The sequence below is a fragment of the Oryza sativa genome, chromosome 2 (genome assembly GCF_034140825.1).
Source record: "Oryza sativa Japonica Group chromosome 2, ASM3414082v1".
In the NCBI taxonomy this organism is placed as follows: domain Eukaryota; kingdom Viridiplantae; phylum Streptophyta; class Magnoliopsida; order Poales; family Poaceae; genus Oryza; species Oryza sativa.
This window is the reverse complement of record NC_089036.1, coordinates 19,116,524-19,144,128: the sequence shown is the minus strand read 5'-3', so window position 1 is coordinate 19,144,128 and position 27,605 is coordinate 19,116,524. Positions and strand designations below refer to the sequence as shown.

General features: G+C 45.1%; 3 protein-coding genes across 3 annotated transcripts; 2 read left to right on the top strand and 1 right to left on the bottom strand.

Moving 5' to 3' along the window:
- Positions 1-6,048: 6,048 nt before the first annotated feature.
- On the bottom strand, positions 6,049-8,375 carry LOC136355260 (uncharacterized). The gene is made up of 8 exons (XM_066307643.1): positions 8,103-8,375; positions 7,727-8,016; positions 7,269-7,645; positions 7,007-7,194; positions 6,742-6,931; positions 6,570-6,674; positions 6,460-6,497; positions 6,049-6,330 (listed from the first exon to the last, which is right to left on the bottom strand). The coding sequence occupies exons 1-8, from the start codon at positions 8,373-8,375 to the stop codon at positions 6,049-6,051; spliced, it is 1,743 nt and encodes a 580-aa protein (XP_066163740.1).
- A 5,584-nt stretch (positions 8,376-13,959) lies between these two features.
- On the top strand, positions 13,960-18,159 carry LOC4329479 (trihelix transcription factor ASR3). Its single transcript, XM_015768123.3, has 2 exons — positions 13,960-14,835; positions 17,521-18,159. Exons 1-2 carry the CDS (start codon positions 14,046-14,048, stop codon positions 17,853-17,855), a joined length of 1,125 nt encoding a protein of 374 aa, XP_015623609.2. The 5' UTR covers positions 13,960-14,045; the 3' UTR covers positions 17,856-18,159.
- A 2,454-nt stretch (positions 18,160-20,613) lies between these two features.
- Positions 20,614-26,555, top strand: LOC4329478 (uncharacterized). Its single transcript, XM_015770908.3, has 9 exons — positions 20,614-20,883; positions 21,835-21,881; positions 22,006-23,259; positions 23,346-23,434; positions 23,746-23,848; positions 23,922-24,026; positions 25,472-25,604; positions 25,809-25,970; positions 26,079-26,555. Exons 1-9 carry the CDS (start codon positions 20,700-20,702, stop codon positions 26,234-26,236), a joined length of 2,235 nt encoding a protein of 744 aa, XP_015626394.1. The 5' UTR covers positions 20,614-20,699; the 3' UTR covers positions 26,237-26,555.
- Positions 26,556-27,605: the final 1,050 nt, after the last annotated feature.

Below are 27,605 nucleotides of genomic sequence, written 5' to 3'. Positions count from 1 at the left end.
AGCCACCCCCTTTTATTATTGCCGAAATCTAGTTTCGACAGTTGGCGCGCCAGGTAGGGGTAGCGTCAAGCTTTTCGCCGATCAGTGCAATGGGTTCCGTCTCCGGCATCGACGACCTCGTCTTCCCACCCGGGCAGACGTTTCGGTTCGGCAGCCTCGACTTCATCACCAACAACTTCGGCAAGATCTCTCTCCTAGACTCGGAGTCAAACCAGTCGGGAGAGAACCGGATTTCGGTCCCGTTCGGATTCCCGAACGCGGCTGAAAGCTACTTCAAGACCATCTCAACCGAGTCGGCTTCAAACCACTCGACCGAGATCGCATCTTCTCCAACGACACCAGATCAAGATGATGGGGCTTACCCACCAGTCCTGATGAAGCTCCCCGACGATTTAGCGGCCGTCTCTACCACGACAGCGTCTTCATCCCGTAGGCCTAGGCGGAAGTCGGCCTTAACACCGATTTCGCCTAGCTTCAGGGAAGTCGGCGTCATCCTCCAACCACTCGGCACGGTTTCGACGGATCAGCTAGATGACTACAACAGCTCTCCCACCGTCGACTCACGTCCTACTGACATCGTGGAGTACGACGAATTTAGTTCTCGCTACAACGACTTCAACGACTTCGACGACTTCGACGGAAGCCTAGATGACAACTATACCCCTCTCTACTTTGGCGTTTTCATGGCCAATAATGAGACGGAGGAGCAACGCCAAGCCCGGGAGACCGAAGAACGTCGCCGACTGGAGGAGGAGCATCAGGCACAAGAACAAGAACGGCTACGGCGTGAGCAGCAGGACCGTGAGCGGACCGCGAAGGAGGCTGAGGATCGACGTCAGCGAGCTTTGGAAGCAGGGCGCCGAGCGCGTGATCTCATCGGCCAACAAGATGCCTTCACCGACGACCTGCGTCGAGTGGATTGGCCAGCCGGCTTCAAACCGACTGGAATAGAGAAGTATGACGGCACCACTAACCCCGAATCGTGGCTTACCGTCTACGGTCTCGCAATCCGCGCAGCAGGAGGAGACAACAAGGCCATGGCGAACTATTTACCAGTGGCTTTAGCGGATTCCGCCCGATCTTGGCTCCATGGATTGCCCCGTGGTACAATTGGATCTTGGGCCGAACTACGCGACCACTTCATCGCCAACTTCCAAGGCACCTTCGAGCGTCCCGGCACACAATATGATCTTTACAACGTCATTCAGAAGTCCGGAGAATCCCTTCGAGATTACATCCGGCGATTTTCTGAACAACGTAACAAGATCTCCGACATCACCGACGACGTCATCATCGCCGCATTCACCAAAGGGATTCGCCACGAAGAATTGGTCGGCAAGTTCGGGCGCAAGCCTCCCAGGACAGTCAAGCTCATGTTTGAAAAAGCCAACGAGTACGCCAAAGCTGAAGACGCTGTCACCGCATCAAAGCAGTCGGGTCCGAGTTGGAAGCAAAACAAGGGTACGCCGGCTACGGGAGGAGGTGGATGTAACAATCATAAGGACCGCAAGCGTAAGCCTGCGGAACTTGTTGCAACCGCCAGTCACTCTTCTCGACAGCGTTCGCGCGTCAACACGTTCGACAAGATCATGAACTCCCAATGCCCGCACCATCCTAACTCCAACCACGTGGCCAAAGATTGTTTCATCTACAAGCAATTCGCGGATCAATACACCAAGACTGCACGGAAGAATTCTGACGAAGAACAAAGCACGTCAAGGAAGAAGGACGACGGTGACACCCCGGCAGGTTTTCAAGATCACCGCAAGGAGCTCAACCATATCTTTGGCGGCCCCCTGGCTTATGAGTCTAAACGGAAGCAGAAGTTGACTGAACGGGAGATCAATGCTGTTCAGCCCGACACGCCCCAGTATCTTCGATGGTCAGAGATTGCAATCAAGTTTGACCGCTCGGATCATCCTGACCGAGTGGTCCACCCGGGGCGGTACCCCCTGGTACTAGACCCAGTGGTCCGTAATGTCAAGCTTCACAGAACCCTCATTGATGGTGGCAGTGCACTCAATATCCTCTTCGCCAAGACCTTGGATGATATGCAGATTCCTCGCTCCGAGCTAAAACCAAGCAATGCGCCTTTTCACGGAGTAATTCCAGGATTATCCGCAACTCCACTCGGCCAGATCACCCTCCCAGTCACTTTTGGCACTCGGGAAAATTTCCGCACAGAGAATATCAGCTTTGAAGTCGCCGATTTCGAGACAGCATACCATGCCATACTCGGACGCCCGGCGTTAGCCAAGTTCATGGCCGTCCCGCACTACACTTACATGATGATGAAGATGCCTGGTCCCCGTGGAGTCCTATCCCTACGGAGCGACATCAAGCAAGCCGTCACATGCGACAAGGAGAGTTGCGACATGGCCCAAACTCGCGAGATGGCGTCTGCCCGAGAGGATATCCGACTGGCTGCAGCCACGGCGAGCGAAGGAGAAATACCTGCCACCAAGACTTCAAAAAGTGGAGAAAGCGAAGCCAAGACTAAAAAGATTCCCCTAGATCCCTCTGATCCTACTAAAACCGCTGTAATAGGCGCCGAGTTAGATTGTAAATAGGAAAGCGCGCTCATCACCTTTCTTCAGAATAATAAAGATATCTTCGCGTGGAAACCTTCGGATATGCCCGGTATTCCTAGAGAGGTGATTGAGCACTCCTTACATGTCAAAGAAGATGCCAAGCCTATCAAACAACGACTCCGCCGATTCGCACAAGACAGGAAGGACGCGATCAAGGAGGAATTAACCAAGCTGTTAGCAGCAGGCTTCATCAAAGAAGTCCTTCATCCCGACTGGCTGGCAAACCCGGTTCTAGTTCGGAAGAAAACAGGGCAATGGCGCATGTGTGTCGATTATACCGACCTCAACAAGTCTTGTCCCAAAGATCCCTTTGGGTTGCCTCGCATTGACCAGGTAGTCGACTCGACCGCCGGCTGTGAGCTTCTCAGTTTTTTGGATTGCTACTCGGGGTATCATCAGATCCGACTGAAGGAATCCGACTGCTTGAAGACTTCATTCATCACGCCCTTTGGGGCATACTGCTACGTCACCATGCCGTTCGGATTAAAAAACGCAGGAGCAACTTATCAACGCATGATCCAGAGATGCTTCTCAACGCAGATCGGTCGCAACGTTGAAGCCTATGTGGATGATGTAGTCGTCAAGACCAAGCAAAAGGATGATTTGATCTCGGATCTAGAAGAAACCTTTGCGAGCATCCGTGCTTTCAGGATGAAATTGAACCCTGAAAAGTGCACCTTCGGAGTACCGTCAGGGAAGCTGCTTGGCTTTATGGTGTCTCATAGGGGCATCCAAGCCAACCCGGAGAAAGTTACTGCTATCCTCAACATGAAACCGCCAAGTACCCAGAAAGATGTTCAGAAGCTGACTGGATGCATGGCGGCGCTCAGCCGATTTGTTTCAAGACTTGGCGAGCGGGGGATGCCCTTCTTCAAGCTACTGAAGAAAACAGATAACTTCCAGTGGGGACCCGAAGCACAGAAGGCCTTCGAAGATTTCAAGAAACTCCTCACCGAGCCACCAGTCTTAGCCTCACCACACCCGCAGGAGCCGTTGTTGCTGTATGTATCAGCCACCTCCCAGGTTGTGAGCACAGTTTTGGTCGTTGAGCGCGAGGAAGAAGGCCATGTCCAAAAAGTCCAGCGACCGATTTATTTTGTCAGCGAGGTCCTAGCCGACTCCAAAACGAGGTACCCTCAGGTTCAGAAGCTGTTATATGGTATTCTAATTACTACCAGGAAGCTATCTCACTACTTTCAAGGTCACTCGGTAACGGTGGTTACATCATTTCCACTCGGTGATATACTGCACAACCGCGAAGCAAACGGACGTATTGCTAAGTGGGCTTTGGAGTTGATGTCTTTGGACATATCATTCAAGCCCCGAATTTCAATCAAGTCCCAAGCGTTAGCTGATTTTGTCGCCGAATGGACCGAGTGCCAGGAGGATACCCCCGCGGAGAACATGGAGCACTGGACCATGCATTTTGACGGATCCAAACGACTTTCGGGCACTGGAGCAGGAGTGGTTTTGATTTCCCCAACTGGAGAAAGATTGAGCTATGTGCTCTGGATACATTTTTCGGCGTCCCACAACGTCGCCGAGTATGAAGCCCTCCTTCATGGGCTACGGATTGCAATTTCCCTAGGGATAAAGCGTTTAATAGTTCGAGGCGATTCACAGCTGGTTGTTAACCAAGTTATGAAAGAGTGGTCCTGCCTTGACGACAACATGATGGCATATCGACAAGAGGTACGCAAATTGGAAGACAAATTTGATGGACTCGAGCTCAGTCACGTTCTTCGACACAACAATGAAGCCGCCGACAGACTTGCCAATTTTGGATCCAAGCGTGAGGCGGCGCCCTCAGATGTTTTCGTCGAACACCTTTATACACCGACCGTACCTCATAAAGATACTACTCAAGATGCGGACACTCATGACGTAGCTATGGTTGAAGCCGACTGGCGAGAGCCCCTCATACGATTTTTGACTTCTCAAGAACTCCCCCAAGACAAAGATGAAGCCGAGCGGATTTCAAGGCGGAGCAAACTTTATGTTTTGCATGAAGCCGAGTTATACAAGAAAAGCCCTTCAGGAATTCTGCAACGCTGCGTATCTTTAGAGGAAGGGAGACAATTGCTAAAAGACATACATTCTGGGATATGCGGAAACCATGCTGCTGCACGCACCATTGTCGGCAAAGCTTACCGGCAGGGTTTTTTCTGGCCTACTGCAGTGTCCGACGCCGACAAAATTGTGCGCACGTGCGAAGGTTGCCAATTTTTCGCCAGACAAATTCATCTACCAGCTCAAGAGTTGCAAACAATCCCGCTGTCTTGGCCGTTTGCGGTTTGGGGGCTCGACATGGTTGGCCCGTTTAAAAAGGCAGTCGGCGGTTACACGCATCTCTTTGTGGCCATTGATAAATTCTCCAAGTGGATCGAAGCTAAACCGGTTGTCACAATCACAGCGGACAATGCTCGAGACTTCTTCATCAGCATTGTGCATAGATTTGGAGTGCCCAATCGGATCATCACCGATAATGGCACACAATTCACTGGCGGAGTTTTTAAAGACTTTTGTGAAGACTTTGTAATTAAGATTTGCTACGCTTCAGTGGCACACCCCATGAGCAATGGACAGGTGGAGCGAGCCAATGGCATGATACTTCAAGGGATTAAAGCGCGTGTTTTTGACCGGCTAAAACCCTATGCCGGCAAATGGGTGCAACAGCTGCCATCAGTACTTTGGTCTTTGCGAACTACACCCAGTCGGGCCACAGGCCAGTCACCTTTTTTCCTTGTCTATGGGGCAGAAGCAATGTTGCCGAGTGAAGTTGAATTCGAGTCTTTGCGCTTTCGAAATTTCCGTGAAGAACGCTACGAAGAGGACCGAGTGGATGACTTGCACCGATTGGAAGAAGCCCGCGAAGCAGCTTTGATTCGGTCGGCTCGATATTTACAAGGGTTGCGGCGCTATCATAATCGCAATGTTCGATCTCGTGCCTTTTTAGTCGGTGACCTGGTTTTGAGGAAAATTCAAACTACACGAGATCGGCACAAGTTATCTCCTCTATGGGAAGGGCCATTTATTATCTCTGAAGTCACCCGGCCAGGGTCTTATCGACTCAAGCGCGAAGACGGTACTCTTGTCGACAACTCTTGGAACATTGAGCATCTTCGTCGTTTCTACGCTTAAGTTTATCATTGTACTTCCCTATCTTGACTGTCAACATCAAGTTTTCTTCTTGAAGTTGTCAGTCGGGGGCTATCATTATAATAATGGAGTGTGATTTTTTATCAATTTAATTTGCTTACTTGGTCTATCATTGCCTTGTTTGGTTTTTTCTACTTAGTTTGCGAGGACTGAAAGTTTTTAATAGCTTATTTGGGTTTTAGGCTCAACAAAGCTTGATAAAAACTTTTAAGAAATCAAAGACTTGGCTAGAACTATCAAGCACAGCATAAATACACCAGTATAGTACAAATTATGCCTCCATTTGTTACAATCATACTCAGTCAGAATCAGTCCTTTCATCATCAGAGTTATCGTTGCTCGGCTGAAGGTTGTTGTTGCGGAATTGATCTACCACATCGCTTGCAATCTTGTCAGCCGCATTTTGAGCATTGTTGATAAGATCAAGAGCAGCTTCTTCGCTTGTCCCATCTGCAAATCCATCAATGGTGTCGATTTCAATTCTTGGGTACAAGGATTTGGTCATCGCTAATGCCATGCTAGCTCCCATGCTTCCAGCTTTCTTGATGTTCTTGAAGTATACATCCGGTGCAACTCTTAACTTGTCAAAGATTTCGGTTGCGTCAAGTGCACTCGGACCACTGTTATTAAGGAACATAGCTTGGACGAGTGGTGTAGCGACATTGGCGACTTCGTCTCTTGCTCCTTCAAGCTTCTTGATCTTACCAACCAGGACATCAAACTGAGCTTGCGATTTGATTTTACGGTCTACAAAATACATTTATAATAAGAATCTGCTGCATTAAAGAGAGGACAGTTCAAATTGTCAGTTGGCAGTACCTTCAACCTCCTTCAAGGCTGAGTCCCTTTTCGCAGCCAGTTCTACCTTGTCTCTTTTCAAGGCTTCAATCTGTTTCTCCATCTGGGCCATTCTGGTGGCTTGCGCTGTTTGAAATCCAAATGTTTGAGGATCCAGCTATGACAGTATAAATGGGACAGATCTAGAGATTACCTTTTGATGAACCACTCAGCTCGAAGTTGGAGTCCTGGAGCTGTGCAATTCGTTCCCTTAATTCCTTCTCCGTTTTCTTGGCATACTCCTTGGCCTCGTGTAGCTGTTCCCTAACGGCTTCAAGAGTTCCCAAATGTGGAACCAGCTTTTCTAAGGTTGCAGTCTTGGCCTCATTACGAAGATGGATTCTCTGCACGGTGGTTCATGGATTAGTTTTGCTAACAAGAAAACAAAGTTATTAAAGGCAGTCACCCGGAAGATTTACATTCACAATGCGAGTGGCTTCTCCAAGTGCTTTCTTCAGCTGGCACACTTCCTCATCTTCTTTTTGGCGATTTATAACAATGCCGGAAACTTGAGAGTTCTCGTCCCACCATTTGAGTAAGATAGGGGGACGGGAGTCATCAGCCGCCTTTATGCGAGGAATTGTTTCTTCGTCATCGCCTAGTGTTCCTGATGTATTTCCAAGACATTAGACGAGCAAGCTGGAGTTATTCAGAACGATATCACTTGAGAAGATGAGTTACCTGAGGATGTGCCTGGCTGAGCGCGAGATGATCCTTGTTCTTTATCTGGAGAGCCAACCACCGAGTCATTTCCAGCCTCTGGTCCTTGAGAAGATGTCGCTTGCGCTTCAACTTCAGGGATTTCTTGATCAGGACCTACATCCGACTGGTTTCCAGTTGGGGGCTCTCGGGTTGTTGCAGTTTCAGTTGTTGCCGACTGGTTTCCAGTCGGCGGCTGGTCACTCGGATTGGCCTTGTCATCCGAAGCATGGGCGCCAGTCGGCCGGCTTTCGGCAGTCGGCTGGCTTTCAGCAGTCGGCTCAGCGTCCTTGGATATATTTTGTTCTGTCACAGCCGGATCAGGATCTTTTCCGGTTGGATCTATATCGGACGGTTTCCTGCAAAGTGCCCTTTCGATATTTAGCATAATTTCTATAAGGGAAGCATGCCGAAACAAAATGGTATCGAGAGGTTTATACCTGGAAGATGTTCTAATCTTTGGCATTTGACGGCCAGCCAGTTTTTTCCTGGGCATGGTATGCTTCGGGAGTTTGTTGGGCGTGCCCTTGTCCCCAGATTTGTTGCTGTCATCGCCCTCGTCGTCATCAAGCACCAGCTTTCTCTTGCGAGGACCTGTCTGCCCAGCCGGTTTGGAGGTTTGAGGTTGTGGGTCTGACATGATTGTCGGCCCTCCACTTCCCTGAATGGTGTGCTGGCGAGGAGATCGTCGCTGAGCAATTGGGGGATCGGATTTCATCAATACATATTCCTGAATAAGATGCCTCCATGGTTAGTTAATTCAACATGAAGACAAGATACTATTTTGGTCATAAGTTGAAGATTTCAGATACATACCTGCGGAGGCGGATTGAATGCATTATATGGCACAACTGGCAGCTGGTGTGAGTAGCTAACGACAATGGCATTTGAGAAGATTTTATACATTCTCTCCTTCATGATTTTGAAATCCAGAGAGTCAGGTTCTTCACGGTTAGGATCATGCTTGCCGTCGAACTCAAAAGCTGTACGGGATCTTTCTTTAATTGGCGCCAGTCGGCATTTGATGAAATGCCGAGTAATCTGCTCTCCTTGCAAACCTTGTTCTTTGAGTTTTAACATGCGGTCCATCAACTCCAAGGCTTGGACTGCTTCATCTCCGATTGGAAGGGAGTTCCAGGTATCTTGGTACACCGGAGGAAGACAAGAGTACCCGGGAAGAGCAGGCTCAGGATTCTGAACGTAGAACCAGTTTGCATGCCACCCTTTGTTTGAAGTCTTGAAGGGCATAGAGAAGTATTTTTGGCTCAGAGTTCCCCTTAGCTGGAATCCTGCCCCCCCCCGACTACGCACGGTTTGCTCTTGTTCGGTTGGGGTTTGAGGAAGAAGATCCGGCGAAACAGGGCAAAGTGAGGCTTGATTCCCAAAAAGGCTTCACAAACATGGACGAAATTGGCGATATGCACTATGGAATTTGGGTTTAGGTGATGCAAGCTGATTCCATAAAAGTTCAAGATCCCGCGGAAAAATTTCGAGGTCGGAAGAGCGAAGCCGCCATAGAAGAAATGCGAGAAGACTACGATCTCATGTGTATCAGGGGTCGGAAAAGCCTCACCGCACGCTGGCCGCCACCCGATGATCTCCTTGGCTGGGAGAACGCCGTGCGCCACCATCTCCTTCAAGTTCTCTTCCGTTACGTCGGATGGCGCCCATTGGCCTTCAAAGCTTTCTTTCTCCTCCGCCATCGATTTTACCCGAATGCGCTGATTTGATTTGATGGATGGCTTGGGAGAGGTGAGGAATTGAGGCGGTGGATCACGGGAAGGATTTTTAATCACTTTTCGAAGGTGGATTTGGACGGATTGATGAACCCTAGTTCGCCGGCGCAGCTCTTTACTGTAGCAAGGAGTGGGGAAAATGGCGAGCGTTCCGGCGGGGAAGACGAAGCGTCGCTTGGATCTCGGATTTTTTGTTAAGGGTATCGGAGGTGCAAATGGGCCTAGGCCTGAACAGTACCTCAGCCCAATACTTTTAACAGCGTGGCCCATTGTGTTCCTTAGGGACTTAGGCATATTTTGCTTTGGCAATATTTATGCACACAATAGTGTTGCCCAATGCTGACAAAATCCTTTTTATGCGGTCATATAATTCTTTGGAGTTATTGCAATGCAAATTAAAAGGTGCCCTGCAGAAAAGCGTTATGCTGTTTTTGTAAGCTTTTTTAGGCTACAAAAGCTGTTTGGGTTAACTTGGAATGACTTGTTTTTATCATAGTCATTTCCTTGGTATGTTATATACCTATTTTTATTGTGGTAACTTGACATAGCCTAGGCTATTAGTCTTTTTGTTACCATAATTTTTATAATATTTGGTGGGTAATCTTTATAGTTTTATATTCGGATGCCTGTCCAGTGTGTTCATTCGTGAACCTTTTCGAGTGTAAACCACTCGGATTCTTTTTATTATGGCTAAAAAGCAGTCGGCTAGAATGCCTCTTTAGGCGACGCGTATGCTTTTGCCATCTAATGCATGATTGTGTTATTATATTGTTCTCAACTATATGTTTAGTTTGTTAACTAATCACATAGTTGGGGGCTACACCTAATTAGGTGCATCTATTCGATGCACCATATTCTTTATCTTTTCGCCCTTTACAGTCTTCGTCTTCGCTACTCGGTGGGCCTTGGCATGAATAATCTGAAGCACTCGGATTGCTATCTTTGAGAAGGCTACGATGGTTGACTGCAAAGGTCTCGGGGGCTACTGTGGAGATTATGGATATCCCATATCTACACGGCGATACTATTTGGGCTGGATATAGGATACCGAATATGTATAGAATATCTTATTTGTATCTCGGGTTTGTTTCTTGACTTGTACAACAAGGAAACACCTTGAGACTTAGTCGGTCACGGCTGTATTTAATCTATATCTGTGTATTCCGTTAGGGATATTGATTATCTTTTGTAACCCGGACTCCTTCCCATATATAAGGGGGGTCCGGGCGCCTCTAGGGGCAGATGTTGATTTTCTCTAAATCATACAATCAATAATACACTCGGCGGATTCATCCCCGGACAGGAGTAGGGTATTACTTCTTTTATAAGAAGGCCTGAACCTGTATAAATCTTTTGTCTCCAAACCCATACACTTTTCCAGCTTGATAGCCACCCCCTTTTATTATTGCCGAAATCTAGTTTCGACAGTTAGATACGTGCTTTTTTTATATATAGTTTAATGTTTTCAGAATTACTGTCGGGTTCAATTCCAATCAGTATCAGTATGTTTTCATCCGTATGGTTGTGTTTTAAAAATTTTCGAGATTTTGGATAACTTCAATTTTGTTTTGCGGTCAAGAAGTTACCGCACAAACGCAGATATAATAAAAACCAACAAAAGAATTTAGAGGTATCAGGAAGTACACCAAGAACCATTAAATTATTAAAATTAACGTGACAACAACATCAAGGAAGGAATAGAGAAAAACCAGACGTCGTCACGTCACGTGCGCATATGCTAATATATACACACAGCTATATTTTAATTTTGCAGTGGATTATACATATGCAAAAGGAGGAGAAAAAGGAGGAAAACAAAGTCAAAACGGACACAAGATCGAGATCGATGATGAGTCGTCAACATGGGATAGGATGGCAAGGCACCAACAAGAGAGGCACCTGTCACACCTCATCTTGCCCTATCTCAATATCTTTCATCCTCGATTTCTTTCTTTCTTGATTTCTTTCTTTCATTTCATTTCTAATGAAAGCAGTTGCCATCACCATGACCTATCCACCCATCAGCTAGCTTGCAAAGCTACTAACTGCCCTCCCTTCCCTCCCCCACACATAGCTAGGGCACATCGCAATGGAAACATCAGCATCCAGCTAGAGGAAGAAGAGGTCATCGTCTCATCTCATGGACACATATAATTAAAGAAAAAATATACCTTTTTTCTTTTTATATAACGTTGGTTTGTTTAAAAAAAATAAACAAAATAGCCATAAAACTTCCATGTGTCATGACGTATAACCATTTAATGTTTATTGATGTTCACAGTTAAAATTTTTGTTGTACTGGCCAACAGTTACATACATTCGAAACCAGAGGTAACATATATATATTTGCATATATTATAGTACGATGAATCTAAACATATGTATATCTAGATTCGTAGTATTAGGATACGTCACATTCGGTACTAGGCTGGTTTTTTATGGGACGGATGGAGTATATATGTATATGTGTAAATGGGTTGCAGGATGCGTAGCCTCTTGTAGTGGCTGAAAGGGCAGGAGAGATGGATGGGAGAGGCCCATTTGGTCACACAGAAAAGGGGAAGTTGACACTGAAAGTTACAGGAGGCTCGAGCGAGCGAGCGAGCAAGCAAGCAAGCGAGGTGCATGGAACAATGGAAGAGCCACGCCTCTCGTTTTGGGACCTCTCTCTCTCTCTCTCTCTATGGGCGATATCCTCTTAGGATCATGCCCAAATCTCCCACAACCTTTTGATTTGCCGCCGTTTTATTTACTTCTCTCCTTTTTTTTCTCAGGATTTTGTTGCCGTACTGGGAATTATTATAAAATCTCCCCAATCAAAGTCAAACAGTGTCTCCACAGTGACAGGAGAAAAGATATCTTTTTTTTTCCGAGATCAAGAACTCTGTTACTATTTAGGATTTTTTTTTCTAAGTTTCTCTTTTCTAAGAACTCTCTCACAGAATTATGTGTAATTTTCATTATTAGTACAAAAGCATGAAAAATTTTCGCGTTCGAAAGGGCCCCCTAATGATGTTCTTTTTGGCTCTTAGTGCAAGAATTAGCTAGATTTGGTCCACTAATTAATTGATCTCTCTAATTATCAGTGCGAAGCTAACTCTCTGAAACGGCTAACTATTGCATGACATGCATCGAAAAGGGAAATTCAATCATGGGGCTTCTCTCCATATTCTCATCGCAGTGCTAATTAAGATGTGTTCTACAAGCTGCAATAATAATATAGGGGAAAGCTAGAGGATACATCATACATGTACCAAAATACAAGCAGTGTAGTTGTTTACAACCATGTTGACAGGAACTTGGCAGTAGGTGAGGTCAATTCAAATGCCATATGGCATGGAAATGGACCTCCTCAAATTTAAAGGGCCAGGTCAGGGACAGCTAAACCAATACTGGAGCCCTAATTATACAACTCTATTAGGTGAGGTCCAACCTGCTTATAGCACCATATATATATGATGCACACCTATACACAATTTTGAGCAAAACCATATCATCATCATGGCATTTATGCAGATAGTACATGTTCTATACACTGGTTCCTTACATCTTTATTTTTTTTTTCAATTTTCACAAAAGAACAATTAATTAAGAATAATTAAGTCTGGCATCTTATTCTCTTAGTAGCAGCATCCTAACGTGGTCATCCTTTTTTGTGAACTTTAGCCATTAGGGGCAAGGTTAAGCACTAATTCAAGAGGGTTAGTGCTAACCACTAGTTGATGTGGTTTAGCAATTGGCCTCCCATATAATTCCACCTCCGGTAGACACGTGTCTAGCACACAGACAAATCAAATACTCCTGTACATTTTTTTTGACTAAAAAAATAAAATGGGCCAAATTAAACCCCTTGGTGTGGAATAAAGATAAGAAAAGAAATTTTTATCCCATCACAAAGATTGACAGAGACGGTAGGAGCCTGGCAGGGTATTGTTGTGCTCTAATCACAAGTCCTAATCACACAATAAATTAATCCACCTCCTTAAGGCAGCACCACTCCTTGCAATGTCCACCATTGTTATCCAAAGGTTTCTCCAATTCCAAAACCCCAAAACACCTTTTGCTTGTTACATCATGGAGATATGAGGCATCATGGGCATTTGGTATTTAGCACCGATTCCTCTGGTTAAGCCCCAACTAACTCTCTCCCTCCAGGACATTTTTTTTCTTTAAGCTAGCTTATGGAAGTGGCTAAGACTGCAACTATGGCAATTAATATCCTAAGTTGATCACTTAATTAAGCCATCCATTCCTACACGGATATACCAACATTGTTCTAAGCCCATGGCTGTTGAACAATACACATGACCCTCCTCCCTTACTAATCCTTTTAATTGAAAAGCTCCTTATTGGCTTCCCACCTAAGCAATATTGTCATCAAACATTTAGACATAAAGATAAGGACATTCATAAATGATTTTATTTTCCATGTAAGCTATTGTAGTCTCCTGATTCGTTCATGTCGATGTTCAAAAGGAATTCTACTTTTGTAAACAACTCACATGTTGAGAATAAAGAATAAATCCATCACATAAATTTAGAATACAATCAAAATTACCATCTCTCCATTTTAAAAAGTGTCCCTAATAATACCAAGTTTAGGAGAATGAAAATGCCATGAGAAGAACAATACCTTTTTTGTATAAAAAAATTATGGATGGTCATTTTAAAATATATCCCTAATAAAACCAAGTTTGGGCATTTGGGCTTGGATGCTTGATTACAATTTAGTACTAGTGTACTACATAAATGTCTCATCTCCTCCACATGATGAGTGTCTAATAACTAAAACAACCCCTCCAAAATCCTCCTAATCCCTTCTCTTAAGACACAACCCCTCTTCCCTCCTTCCTTCATGCCCTCTTTGCTCTCTCTCTCTCTCTCTCTCTCTCTCTCCCCCTTCCCTTCTTCCCCACGCGTCCCCTCCCCTCCTCGCCGTTATCTCTCCGTTACACCACCCGCCTCACGCCGTCACGTCAACTTCCGCCACAAAAAAAAAAAAAGAAAGGCACACGCGCCGCGCATGTCCACCGCCGGCGACCCCGCCGCGGCGGCCGCGGCCGCGGCAGCCGCCACGCCGTCCGGCCGCGCGCCGAGGCTGCCGCGGTGGACGCGGCAGGAGATACTGGTGCTGATCGAGGGGAAGCGCATGGTGGAGGGCCGAGGGGGCGGGCGCGGCGGGAGGGGCCGCGCCGCGGCGGCGGCTGCTGCTGCTGCGGCGGCGGCGGCGGGGGGCTCTGGGGGGGAGGCGGCGGTGGCGGCGCTGGAGCCCAAGTGGGCGGCGGTGGCGGAGTACTGCCGGCGGCACGGCGTGGAGAGGGGCGCCGTGCAGTGCAGGAAGCGGTGGAGCAACCTCGCCGGGGACTACAAGAAGATCAAGGAGTGGGAGCGCGCGGCGGCGGCGGCGGCGCCGCCGCGGGAGCCGTCGTTCTGGGCCATGCGGAACGACGCGCGGCGGGAGCGCCGGCTCCCGGGGTTCTTCGACCGGGAGGTGTACGACATACTCGACGGCCGGGGGCGCGGCACCCTCGTCTCCCCCTCCGGAGGAGGTAATGCCGCGGCGGGGGAAGAGGAGCCCGCGCGCGCGGCGGCGGAGGTGGAGGTGGAGGTGGAGGAGGAGGAGGAGACGGGGAAGACGCGAGCCCGAGCCGAGGAGACGGTGTTCGACAGTGGCCGCCCCGCCGCGGAAGAGTCGCTGTTCTCCGACGACGAGGAGGAGGAGGACGACGACGAGGCGCCGCCGGCGACCGCCGCCGCCGTCGCTGCGACGGCACAGGCGCCGCCTCGAGCGGTGATCGCCTTGCCGATATCCGGTGAGCTGCCCTTTGACTTTCTTTCCTTTTTTTGCTGCTAAAATTGCAATATCTTTTGGCGATAAAAGCAGAGTTCTCGCCCCTCTTCCTCCTCCTCCTCCTCGATGAATTCGAACTCTTAGCACTTTTCGGCGGTAAACTCGGGAAATAATTTGCTACAAAACCTAGCTTTTGAGCGACGAATCTGTGTTTACGCTGTTCATAGGACGCGAAAAAGGTGGGAATCTTTCCGGTTCCCATCGCACAGATTGTTCAGCGTGTCCTCTTTGCGTTGACGACTTGAATTGCCGCAAAATTTTGAGCTTCCAGTGCTCAAATTTAGTCTGTGCGTCCTCATATTGAAATTTTGGGGTGAGGGTTTGAATGATTTGCCTGGTGTCTTTCTTGTTTCTGGTTCGTGTTCGTTCTGGTAGAGATGGTTCGTTTGGTAGGTTCATCGATTCATGTTGCTTTTTTTTTCCTCGTGATTTCTTTTTCCAGAGAAGAACAGAGAAAGGAGGTAATCGGATTTCACTTCATTTTACATCATCTTTTCTCGATCGAGCTCTCTCCTTTTGCTGCCTTGTTTCCAGATTTGTTGCTAGTGTTGCACAAGGGAAAAAGAAATAAGTTACTGTTCCATTGACTTGATCAGCATAGTCCGTAGACAAAAAGGCGAAAAAATTGCGATTTAGATTAGTGATGCATGTTATGATTATCAGTTTGGGTGGCAGGAGGTAGCTGCAGCCTGCAAATGCACTTGATGCATCTCTTTCACCATGTCACTTAGCAATGAAATTTCAGGATTATCAGCAAATGGTTTTACTAGTAAACTGTCAGATGCTTCCTAGAATGGGAAACCTTTTTTATCCCGTAAGAGAGGTTTGCCCCGTCATTCTTTCAAATCACATGTAATTTGTTACGGAAAAATTTGAAAATGTTTAATGGCATTTGCACAATATATATGTATTATCCTAAAATTTAAATCCAAATTCAACCCACACAGTAAGACCAAAAGAAAAAGGAAATCCAAATTGTCAATTGTACTTGCACTGTTCACCTTCCTAGATTGTCCATCATGTTAGCCACTAGCCCAACTAGTGCTAAACAGTGGGCTCCTCGGGGCAAAAACTACATCTCTGTCCAACCAATTGTTGCAACGCAATGCAAACTCTGCTTTCGCATGATGAACTGATTGAGCTATATATGGCCGTGTGGGGGCCATTGAAACCAAAACTAGAGTTTACTCACCCCTGTGGTGTGATGGAAGTGGCAACCCACCAAAAACTGAATTGATTCGGTGGTTACCATGTCCCTCGAAGCTTTCTCTGTATTGGCAGTCCTTGATATCGAACACGGCTTTCGGTTCCTTCCTAGCGCACGGCATTTAGGATTTCAAATTTGCAATGTTCGAATAAAATGGGTCAGTTTGATATGATTCTGATTCAAAACTAATACCTTAGTTTAGTGCTTCAAATCGAGTACACCTGAAGATTAGTAGCATTGCCAAACGGTTGTACGTAGTAGTAGCAGCATTGCCTCTAGATATGAATTTTCATCTCTTAAGGGGATATCCTCTACTTACTTGCATGTCACCTCAACATAGATTGCTATGAAATACATCACTTCATAAGCATGCAAAAGCCAAATTCAACTTCTATAAGTTGCAAAAAAAATGAATTAAACTGAAAATAGTTATCGTATATTCGCAGCTTTTTTTGTTATAACTTGCCTATACTATTATACAAATTGAAGATGTTTTTGTCGGTACTTTGGTACGTTATCCGAGTGTGAGTCGGTTTTTAAGTTTGTTCTTTTTGGAAATACAAAGCCGTATTTAAGTCGGTTTTTAAGTTCGTTTGTTTTTGTAAATACAGAAGGAATTGTATAAGAGATTTCTTTAAAAACTCGCATGCTAACTTGAGACGATCAGACTCCTAATTGCAGCTCATGATTTTCTAAAATAATATATATATCCAAACGGGTTCTTACAGTATATTTCACCTTAACTAAAAGATATAACAATAATAAAATTAAAATAGTATTTACCCGTTGCAATGCACGTCTACTAAAAATTAAATTTTAACTTACATGTATGTGGAGTGATATATTTCATATTAATCTTGTCAATTTATTTTAATTTTTTTAATGACTATTTAGATGACACACATAAAATGAGAGAGATGAGAGATAAATACGTTTTCCCGGCCAATCTTTAGAGCTGGGAAGAGGCGTGAATTCCTGTGTCCTTTGCCTTGTTTTGACAAATGAAAGGAGATGGTTTAGATCGGTAACCTATTTCTTTGCAGATACGAAATATTCATGTGCATTGTACTGTGCAGATGATGATGCCTGCAGATTTAATTAATTATCGTTTCATCATACGCGTCGTGGTACTTCCTCAGTGTCATGTCAATATGTCATCAATCGTAGTAGCAGCAAACGAATCCGTTTGCTTTTTTTTTTTGGTTTATTTCCACGAGCAAATCTGCAGTTTTCATTAGCATCTCGATGTGTAGTACAGTTGAAAAAAAAAAGCTTCCATTTTTTTTTTTTGCCGGCGAAGAGTTGAAAAGACTTGGTAATTAGTAGTTGCATGATCAGACGACACAATCTTCTCCGAAAGTAACGTGACGAACAGCTGATCTGAGCTGGAAGTATCGTAACACTACTAACCAATCAGCGACTATTCTTCTTTTTTCACAGGCACGTCGAAAGACAAGCAGCCGGAGCAGCAGGCCGCATCGAGAGGCACGCCACCGCCGCCGCCGCCGACGACGCAGCAGCAGCAGGGTGGGCAGAAGCGGCGGCGAGCCGACGACGACGAGGAGGAGGAGGACGACGGCCGCCGCGGCGGCGAGCTGCAGAGCAAGCTGGTGGAGATCCTGGATCGGAGCAGCCGGATGGTGGCGGCGCAGCTGGAGGCGCAGAACGCCAACAGCCGGCTCGACCGGGAGCAGCGGCGAGACCAGGCGGCCAGCCTCGCCGTCGTGCTCGGCCGGCTCGCCGACGCGCTCGGCCGGATCGCCGACAAGCTATAGCCAGGCATATACAGTATATGAATAAGATACTAGTACTCCTATATGTAACGCTAATTAAGCGTAGGAATTCAGGTTGTTCGGAGTCACGTAGAGTGTGAAATAATTTACAGCAGGGGAGAGAGAGGAGAAGGTGACATTTTTATGGGGATATTGTACAGATTGGCTTAGGGATCATTAATTGGCAATTCGATTCTTTTGTAAACCCCCGGTTCTGAAGTTCGGTCAGAAACCGTTATTGATTTGAGATGTTGCCTTTGTTTTGTACTGTAATTTATAGGGAGGAAAGGTAAGGTTGTTACTGGCATCTTGACGATCTGAATCGTAGCAATGTTTATCTGCTTTAGTGAAGTTGCATTACCAACGCAAAAGTTATTTTATAAAAGTATTTCAGGCAAACGTTTCCAGATGAAAGTTTTTCGGACGAATGTTTTCAGATGAATGTTTTTTAGGAAAAGAAAATGTGCACTGCGAACGCAAATGTGCTAAATAAGAATCGCCGTTTAACTTTGGGATATTTTTCTCATCTTGTATGAGTCTTTTTTCCTGTTTGATGTAAGAAATGGAATTGGTTCATTCGTTTTTACTTGAATTTATGAAAATGGGCCAAATGTCCTAGCAAAGGCCTAGCTTAACACGTCCTCCACTCTCCACCGGGATCTATTCTAGCAAGGAAGAAGTCTGTTCTGACTCCCTCATCTCTTGGTCTTTCCCCAAAACCGGATATAGCGCCTTCCCCATCTTCGAAAACTATTACAAATCGACTCCCTGGATGTTTTTGTAGATGGTTTTATCCTACATGGTGCTTAGGTGGCATTTTAAACAGAAAAAAAAAATGACAGTGGGTCCCACATGTCGGATCATCCTCCTTCCTCCTCTTCTTCTACACTCCTTAGCCAACGACTCCGGCGAGCTTGCACCACCATGGTCATGCCACAGCCGCCACCAGGCATCACCCTTGCTGCCACCCAATTCCTTTGGCACTGTAGCCGTGGCTACTTTTGACCACAACGCCTCTTCGTCGTCTCTTTCCTCAATCGTCTGCTTTCAACCCTAGTGCCACCTCGATGAGCTCTCCGCGGACGACGCAGCGGTGGCACTTACCTCCGCCCAACGTGTTGTGGCACGGGCCACCCTCGCCACGCCCCTTGCCGTTGCCGCCGAGGTCGCCACCCTCGCCCTCCTCGCCGCCATCGAGGAATTCCTCTGGTTCGCGGAATCGAGGGAGGTGGAGAGAAAAGGGAGTGGTGGTGCTTGCTTGCGAGCCTATTGGCGAGGTGGACGCGACTGTCGCTAGCGGAGTAGAGGGTGGCCTCGTCGCTGTAGTAGAGCATCGCGACCTTCTCGGGTGGCGGCGAGGCGAGTGAGGTGGTCTTCTCGGTAGCATCAACTAGCGCCCGCGGCACCATGGATGCACCAAGATGCATTGGCGCCGCACATGCACAACATTCCTTGGCGAGATGCCTCGCCGAGCTCCTGTTGCCGCCTAAGGCCTTTGCCTGCTCCGCCCAGACTTCTATGTCTCCACTATCCTTGGAGAGATAGGACTCTTTTCCACCAGTCGTCTCCTCTCGTTGGGCTTCCTTGACTACTTCGGGAGGACTGCCTTCCTCAGCTCCACCTCGCCACCGCCTCCCTCCCTAGGTCCCAAGTGGAAAGAGGGAAGTGATGAAAGAGAGATAGTGAGGTGAGCGCCTCCTTGAGCTCTCGTGCCACCACAACCTCTATCCCCAGTCTACCAACCTCCCAAAGCCCCTCGTCTAGCTGCTAGGAGGTGGTTGCTGGAAGCTTTAAGCTCCTCACGCACATGGCGGAGGAGATAGGGGAGAGAGCATCGGCTTGGGGATGGTGCGGCGAGCGTCTCCTCGAGTTCCCGTGCCGCTATGACCTTCGTCCTCGGTCTGTTGACCTCCTCCCAAAGCCCCTTGTCCGACCGTTGGGAGGTGGTCGCTAGGAGCTTCGAGCTCCTTGTGTGCGTAGCGCAGGAGATGAGGGAGAGAGCACCGACTTGGGGATGGTGCAATGAGCGCGTTGTTGAGCTCCCATGCCGTTGTGATCTCCGTCCTCGATCATCAACCTCCTGTTGCATCATAGCCTCTCGGAGCTAGATGTTGGACGGACTCACAAGTGGACGTGCTCGGAGGGGCTTGTTGGCTTGGTTTGGAGAAAGAAAGAGAGAGGACAAGAAGAGTGGGCGTTGACACATGGGTCCTACAGTAGCCCATGCTGACTTAGTGAGTCTAAGCACGATCAACCTATCATGTCAGTAAAAACCACTTTGCAAACTACTAAAAATATTGATTTGCACCGGTTGTTAAAGTTGGAGGATGTAATGTACCGATTTTATTGTTGAGGGGTGTTATTGGACAAAGGGCAGTAGTTAGGAGAAGCAAAATATACTAATTTCTTCAAGCAAAGGTCCAGCCCATCCATTCCATAAGCTGGGTCCATATGCGTGGGTCACTGGGCCCACACGTCATCCTCACGTGGAGAGCTCCGTCGCATCGGTTCGGCAACGCCAGCGAACTCAACCGCATATTCGCCTCCTCCATAAGCCCTCCCACAGCTTCCATGGACTCGGCTCACAGATTCCGTCACACTTACATGTGGGACCCACCTGCTTTTCCGACCAGTATAATACTATAATCCTCCACGTTTGCGGCTCACGTGGACTTGGTCCAGCCAAGCCATGCGCGTCCTCGTCGTGTCTGCTTCCCCAACCACCACCGTATAAAGGCCGCGCCACCGTGACCGCGTCGGCGTCGCCGCCGCCACCGCCGCCCGCCACCTCGCCGCCGACCAGACGAGCCGCCGTTTGACCCAACACCGAGCTCCCGCGCGGAGTTGATGTCCATCTCCCCTTCCGAATCCACCAGAGGATCCCAGCCGCTCGCGCCGCGCCCTTCCAACCCTAGCCCCGGACCCCGCCATGGCAACAGCTCCGCCCCACCGCGCCGCCGCGGCCGACGCTCCCCTACGGCTCCCGTCTCACCGCCCTCAGCCGCCGGCGGGAGCGGCGGCCCGAGCTCCGGTGAGTTCTCGCTTCCCGCGAGCTCCCTCCCTCTTCCCCCTTCCACGGCTAAACGTCGATTGAAACGATAGGGGATTATCGGCGGGGCTTGCAGATCTACTGATCTAGATAGCTGGACTGGGTTGGTTGGGGGGACGAGGATTGTGGGAAGCTTTTTACCTGTTAATTTTGCAGGTTGTAGAGTTGAGCCCAAGCTTTGTGTAGAAACTCTAATACCTTTTTGGTAAATTGAGTGTTGGTCTGTGATTTCTAGGTTAATTCGTGTTTCGTGGGTTACAGATTTCTGTATCCGTGCTTAGGTGAGCTTTGGCTTGGTTAATTGTAATCCAATTGGACCAATTCTCGTGTGGATTCATGTGGATCAATGTTTTTAAGCTTATAATTGGTCAGTTACTATCGAGTGCTGCCGATGCGGATTAATGGTTACGTCTCATGGAATTTAGATTCATTACTTTGCTGTAGAGCATGCATTTCTTTGTAAAGACATTTTGGTCTCAGGTAGGCACTACCATATTGGACAATTGATGCCTTACAACTTACTTAGCTATCCTTCAAAAGTGGGGAAGGCTCAATTAAAGCGAGCGGGGGATTATGTTTTTTCAGGAGTTAGTGATTCCATATGAACGTTATGCTATCTAGTATAAATAGTGGAAATAACAATGGGGTCATGAAGATAGTGACCCCATTTGACATAGCATGTTGCAGTCTCAACCAAGTTCTGTTCCCTTAGAAGCCATTTTGTGTTCTTCATTAGTTCAATTGATTCTCAAATTCACTGTTGAGTGTTGACAATGTCTGCTATGAGCATGCTCATTGATTACATCATTTTGCTAATAAAAATATCCATTGATTGGTATTTTTTTTTCATAAATATTATTGAAGTGTTGCCTTACTAGTTTCCAATATACCCATTTGGAAAGTAATTTTTACAACGCAACTCATACTTTGCAGTCTCGGTGGTTCCAGCTATCAGAGAATATGTTGATACTTCCCAAAAGGTAAAATGTTTACATAACGTAATTCAAATCAGATTTCAGTTTTTCGATAAACATTTGTGTATGTTGCTCTTGATTTTTTATGAAACTTACATTCAATTTTCTTATGAATCTGGAATATGTCCAGGTAGTTGGATTCAGAATCTCTAGAGAAGAGAATGATGATTCATATACCCAAGAAGTTGGCAATTTTTCTGAATGCCACTCTTCTGAACATGGGAATTCAGGTTTTTCAGCCAATAATGGCACCTCAGGCCAGGCAACTCCTCAGAGACCTGAATTGATGGAATCCCTGAAGATTGATCTATCCACTACAAATTCTAGTGGGAATGGTACTCAGGTGACTGCTAGAAAGAATCAGTCTGTAAATGCCAATTATCTGCTGAATTTCCACTATGATCCAATTTCTCGGCCACAGCCTAGAGGCCCCAGAACATATCCTACAAGAAGACAGAGGAAGATCAGACCATACAACAAAGATTTGTTCCTACAAGCAAATTTTAAGTTTGTTGTGTTGGATACTGGAAGCTATGAAATAGAATTAATGGATCCAGATAAGATGCTCCAGTGGGAAGATATTGTATGTGTAAGATATTATAGCCCTTGTGAGGTGCAATGCCCTATTTGCTTGGAGAGCCCATTGTGCCCACAGATTACATCATGTGGTCATATATATTGCTTTCCATGCATTTTACGTTATTTACTTATGGGAAAAGAAGATTACAAAGGTGAAAGCTGGAAGAAGTGCCCACTGTGTTTCATGATGATCTCAACAAAGGAGTTGTATACAATCTATATTACTCAAGTCCAGCATTTTCATGTTGGTGACAATGTGACATTTACACTTTTGAGCCGCTCAAAAAATTCACTCACTCCTTCTATTAAGAACCTCACTGATGAATCTACTATAGACGAAGATCCTTGCAGTGCATTCTCCAAGTTCATTTTGACGTCTGATGTGGAACTTTCTGTTAGAGAGGCAAAAACAGATCTTGTTAATTGGTTGCATATGGCAGATTTAGGCCTTGTGGATGACTTGGAGAAACTTCCATACGTTTCTACCGCTTTGGAGCAGCTAGAAGAACGGATGAAATATTGGAGTGAGTACAGAAATTTTAGTGTCAGCCCTCCCCTAAAAGACAGCTTCTCACCTGTAACTAGTTCCAAATCAAGGAACCCTAATAATGCACAATCTTCACGCCAGAACAGTGAACACAAGCTATCTCCTCTATCAGATGAAGATATGATTGCTGGTGTTTCGGAGCTCTGTATTTCACCTGAATCAAATAAAATCTTTAATAAAGGAATGCCATCGAAAACAGAAGAGAGATGTATGGCTCCCATAGATTCAAATGAGAATGATACTTATAATTTTTACCAGGTCTGAAGTATGTCTGGCTGTGATTGTTTACCTTGTGCACATGGTTTTTCATTCTCAGAGTTTTGATATGTCAAATCTTGTTGCAGGTATCTGATGGCCAACACCTAATTCTTCATCCGCTAAACATGAAATGCCTTATAAACCATTATGGAAGTTCTGATATGCTCCCACCAAGGTATAGTGTTTGTTTACACCTTAAAAGTCATCGCTCTCATATTGACACATTATTTTGTGTATTGTATTAGTATTGGGTAGATTGCATCCTGATTATGATTATGGAAAATTGGATTTTTCACTATGTAAGCAGAGATAATTTGTTTAGTTTGATCTGATAACCAATTTTACTCAATTTGCTCGAGCAATGTATTTCTTGTGTGCATGAGATACTACATTCTGGTTGGAGTGCTTATCTCTTCTCCTTTTTTTTTGTATCTGGTTGTTGCTCGTGGTGTTTGCTTGATACTTATCCAGCTTACTTGCACGCAGAATACATGGAAAAATCTTGGAGCTAGAAACTGTAACACAATCCGAAGCTACAAGAAAGCGCTATCGTTATCTAAGTCACTTCTCATTGACAACAACGTTCCAGGTAAACCAGTTGTGGATAACTAACTTTTACTTACAAGCTTGTTCTTACGCTCTGTCATCTATGAACTACGCAGTTCTGTGAAATTGACCTGGGTGATATGCTGCCTCCTAGCTCATTAGCTCCATTCATGGATGAAATCAAGAAGCGAGAGAAACAGAGGAAACGAACTGCCAAGAAGGTTAGAACTGCTTTGTATTGTTTATTCAGCATTTCGCCATCAGTAGTCATATCATGACTAGTCGACTTTTGAAAATTTGTTAGTCAGAACTGTTGTGTGTTGTTTGTTCAAAATTTCTTTAGTTTGTATTTTGCAAGTGGACACTATTCTCAGATTTGCCAGCAGTTAATCCCTGTGGATTTAATAATGCTGTCAAATAGTTTTTTATAGAGGCGCTTTTCAAGGAGTCACCTAGTAACATTAGATGTTCTTAATTTGTTGTATGGGTCCATCGTTTCTTATGATATACGCAGTGCCTTCAAGTGTGGTGTAGACGTGTAGTTACTCTTGGGTTATGTAGAACAGGGTGTGTTTGTTTACCAGAAATGACACACCAAGTACATGACTGGAGATGCTATGAAACATATTATTAACTTTGATAGAACTGGGAAGTGCAATCTTGCCAGTTACAGTAATCATTGTCTATCTCACATGGTTTAAAAGCATTTCTTTCAAGACATATTATACATGTATATGTCTACCAGTGTACCACACAATATGGAAACATGGAGAAAATAGGACATTGTACTATAACATATCTGATACCTTGGTTCAATTTTCATTTTGGACTCTTGTACCATTTAAAAGATGTCCACAAAGTTTCATTACTGTTCAAAAGACATCCCTGGCCGAAACAACCCGATTTTTCATGAGCAGACTGTTTTTCTAATTATTATTAAAGTTGGTCAATGTGGACACTGACTGTGGGATGGAGAGTGATGGGTGGCTTAACAGTATATGGAGTTGAGCCAAATTCCATGAAAGTAAATTTTATTGAAACCACTGTTTGCAATTGAAAACTCTGTTGTTTTGGCCTGAGAGATTCCTTTGAATGGTTTTGCAAGTTAAGGGGTATGTTTTAAAAAGTACTACCTCCATCCCAGAATATAAGCATTTTTAGAGTTGGACACGGTTATTAAGGAAGTAGGTAAAAGTGAATGATGGAGGGCTGTGATTGGTTGAGTAGTGGAGGTAGGTGGGAAAAGTGAATGGTGGAGGGTTGTGATTGGTTGGAAAAAGAATGTTGGTGAAGAAGTTGTTATATTTTGGGACAAATGTTGAGGGCTAAAAGTTGTTATATTTTGGGACGGAGGGAGTATGAATTAGGATGGAAATTAAACTGTGACAGGAGGTCAGATACATAGAATGGATTTTCTCAAGCAGACATAACTTATAACTAGGTTGCTAAGAGCAGACTTTGCCTTTTGGAAAAAAAACTGAATATTTTGAGTTGCTGGTCAATTTCTTTAAAATTGGGTGTTTTGGCTGCCAAAATATATTCAAGAATATACCTGAGTGAGATGTTTTTTGTGTTCAGCTCTGTTTGCATACCAGTTCAAACTGACTCTTATAGTTGTAAGGTTTATTTTGGTCATTTACTTTTTCTCCTTGGTGCTTTCCTTTAGGAAGAAAGCGATAGAGTGAAAGCCGAAGTTGCTGCTGCTGCACAGGCATCTGCAATGCTGTTTGAACATACAAGCTTCTCTCCCAGTAGTGGGCCACATGGCGATTTTATGTTCTCTCTGGATGACTTTGAAGGTAAATAAACTCATTTATGAACAGACCTGATTTTGCATATTCAGACTTTCTATTGGGGCAAAACACATACTTGTTAGTGCTCCTAATCCACATTCTGAAGCATTCACATGTTTGCAATTGTGCTTTTAGTTCTCTGCATGTTTCATCCTGTATGGTTGGTTGCCCTGCCTCACTTCATATGTGTGTATATATTTTCCATTTAAGCTCTTGGAAACAATGCTGGACCCTCCACGAGTCCACCAGCCAGCGAAAGAAAGCTTTTCTCCGATGTTGCACGGCTTGGCTTTGCGTCTGCCCAAGACTCGCCTCCTCTAAGAGTTGAATCTGGGGATTTGACTGGCAAAAGTGAAAGCACGGGGGAACAAGGTATGGTGACACACGATGCACCTTTGGACGCTGGCACTTACCAGTGTGCGGCAGTGCCCATTTTTCTTCTAGTGAAATCCTGGCATAACTAAACTGTTTTCTATGCAGGGCCAGCCGCAACACCCGCATTATCCTTTGCCAGCATCATTTCCTCCACTAGAGCGTCAGACAATAGCCTGGACACGCACAAACCAAATGTAGTCGGGAAGAAAGGCAAGAAACCCACCAAAGTGCTCTTGTCCACTGGCGGTGGCCGCCGATACTGAAGGAAGAGTGACACTGGAATGGAAGCAGTTGCCAGTTGGCTGTTTCCTATAAGCAGTGTGTATAGTGCATAACCTGGACTTCACATCTGTAACACTCCCAAGTCCCAAGTAGCAGCTTTTTCTCCCATGTGGTTTGATCTAAATCGCCTGACTGTTTTAGAAGGTTTTTACTGTGTATCTACATCCTGACCCATGCTAAGGGAGTAAGGGTGACTGCCCTGTCGCAAAATGAGAAGAGCTATGTAAAATTTGATAAATAATGATGCTAAGGATCATGCGCAATACTTTGCTCAATGTACGTCGACGAGTTGATCCGTCATAGGCTGATACAGCCTGCTGTTTAAATCGTGAGATGCTCTGAGTCATATTTTCAAAATCACGGTTACGGGGCATATATATAAATTATAAAATACACAATATAGAAGGAAGGAAAAGCAGAAATGCATGGTTTAATGCAATAAGTTTCAAATGGGATGGAATGTCAAACTTTAAGTAACTTATGATGATATTTATACTAGGAGTATTGGCAATGTATGGACTAAATATTGAAAAAGTAGCAGAAATTAATTTCTTTGTTTAAAAAGCAACGGAAATATGTGTTCGATAGGGTAAAGCTAATGGGCGATCGATCGCTCCAGGTGATCGACCCCATCCCCCCTATATGGCTCCTCTCCCCTTCTTCTCTTCGTACTACACCATAAATCTTTTTAAAAATAAAAAAACAGTTAGAAAAATTTATGTATAGAAATACTATATATATAAAAAATATTTGAATTCAAATTTAAATTTGAATCGGGTATTTTGACTTATAAACTTTGGGTTAATAAACTTTAGATGTATAGAAAATAATATATATAAAAATTATTTGAATTCAAATTCAAATTTGAATAGGATATATAAACTTTTGACTTATAAACTTTGGCTCTCTAAACTTTAGATGTATAGAAAATACTATATATAAAAAATATTTGAATTCAAATCAAATTTGAATCGGATGTATAAACTTTTGACTTATAAACTTTGGGTCTCTAAACTTTAGGTGTATAGAAATACTATATATATAAAAAATTTGAATTCAAATTCAAATTTGAATCGGGTATATAAATTTTTGACTTATAAACTTTAGATATATAGAAAATACTATATATAAAAAAAATTTGAATTGAAATTCAAATTTGAATCGGATAAATAAACTTTTGACTTATAAACTTTGGGTCTCTAAACTTTAGGTGTATAAACTTTAGATGTGTAAACTTGAGGTGTATAAATTTTAGATGTATAAATTTACTAAAAATAGCAAAGTAATACGGTACCAAAAAAGAAAACCACGTTGAGGAGGAGGGGGTGTCGCCCTGATCGCCCTTAGCGA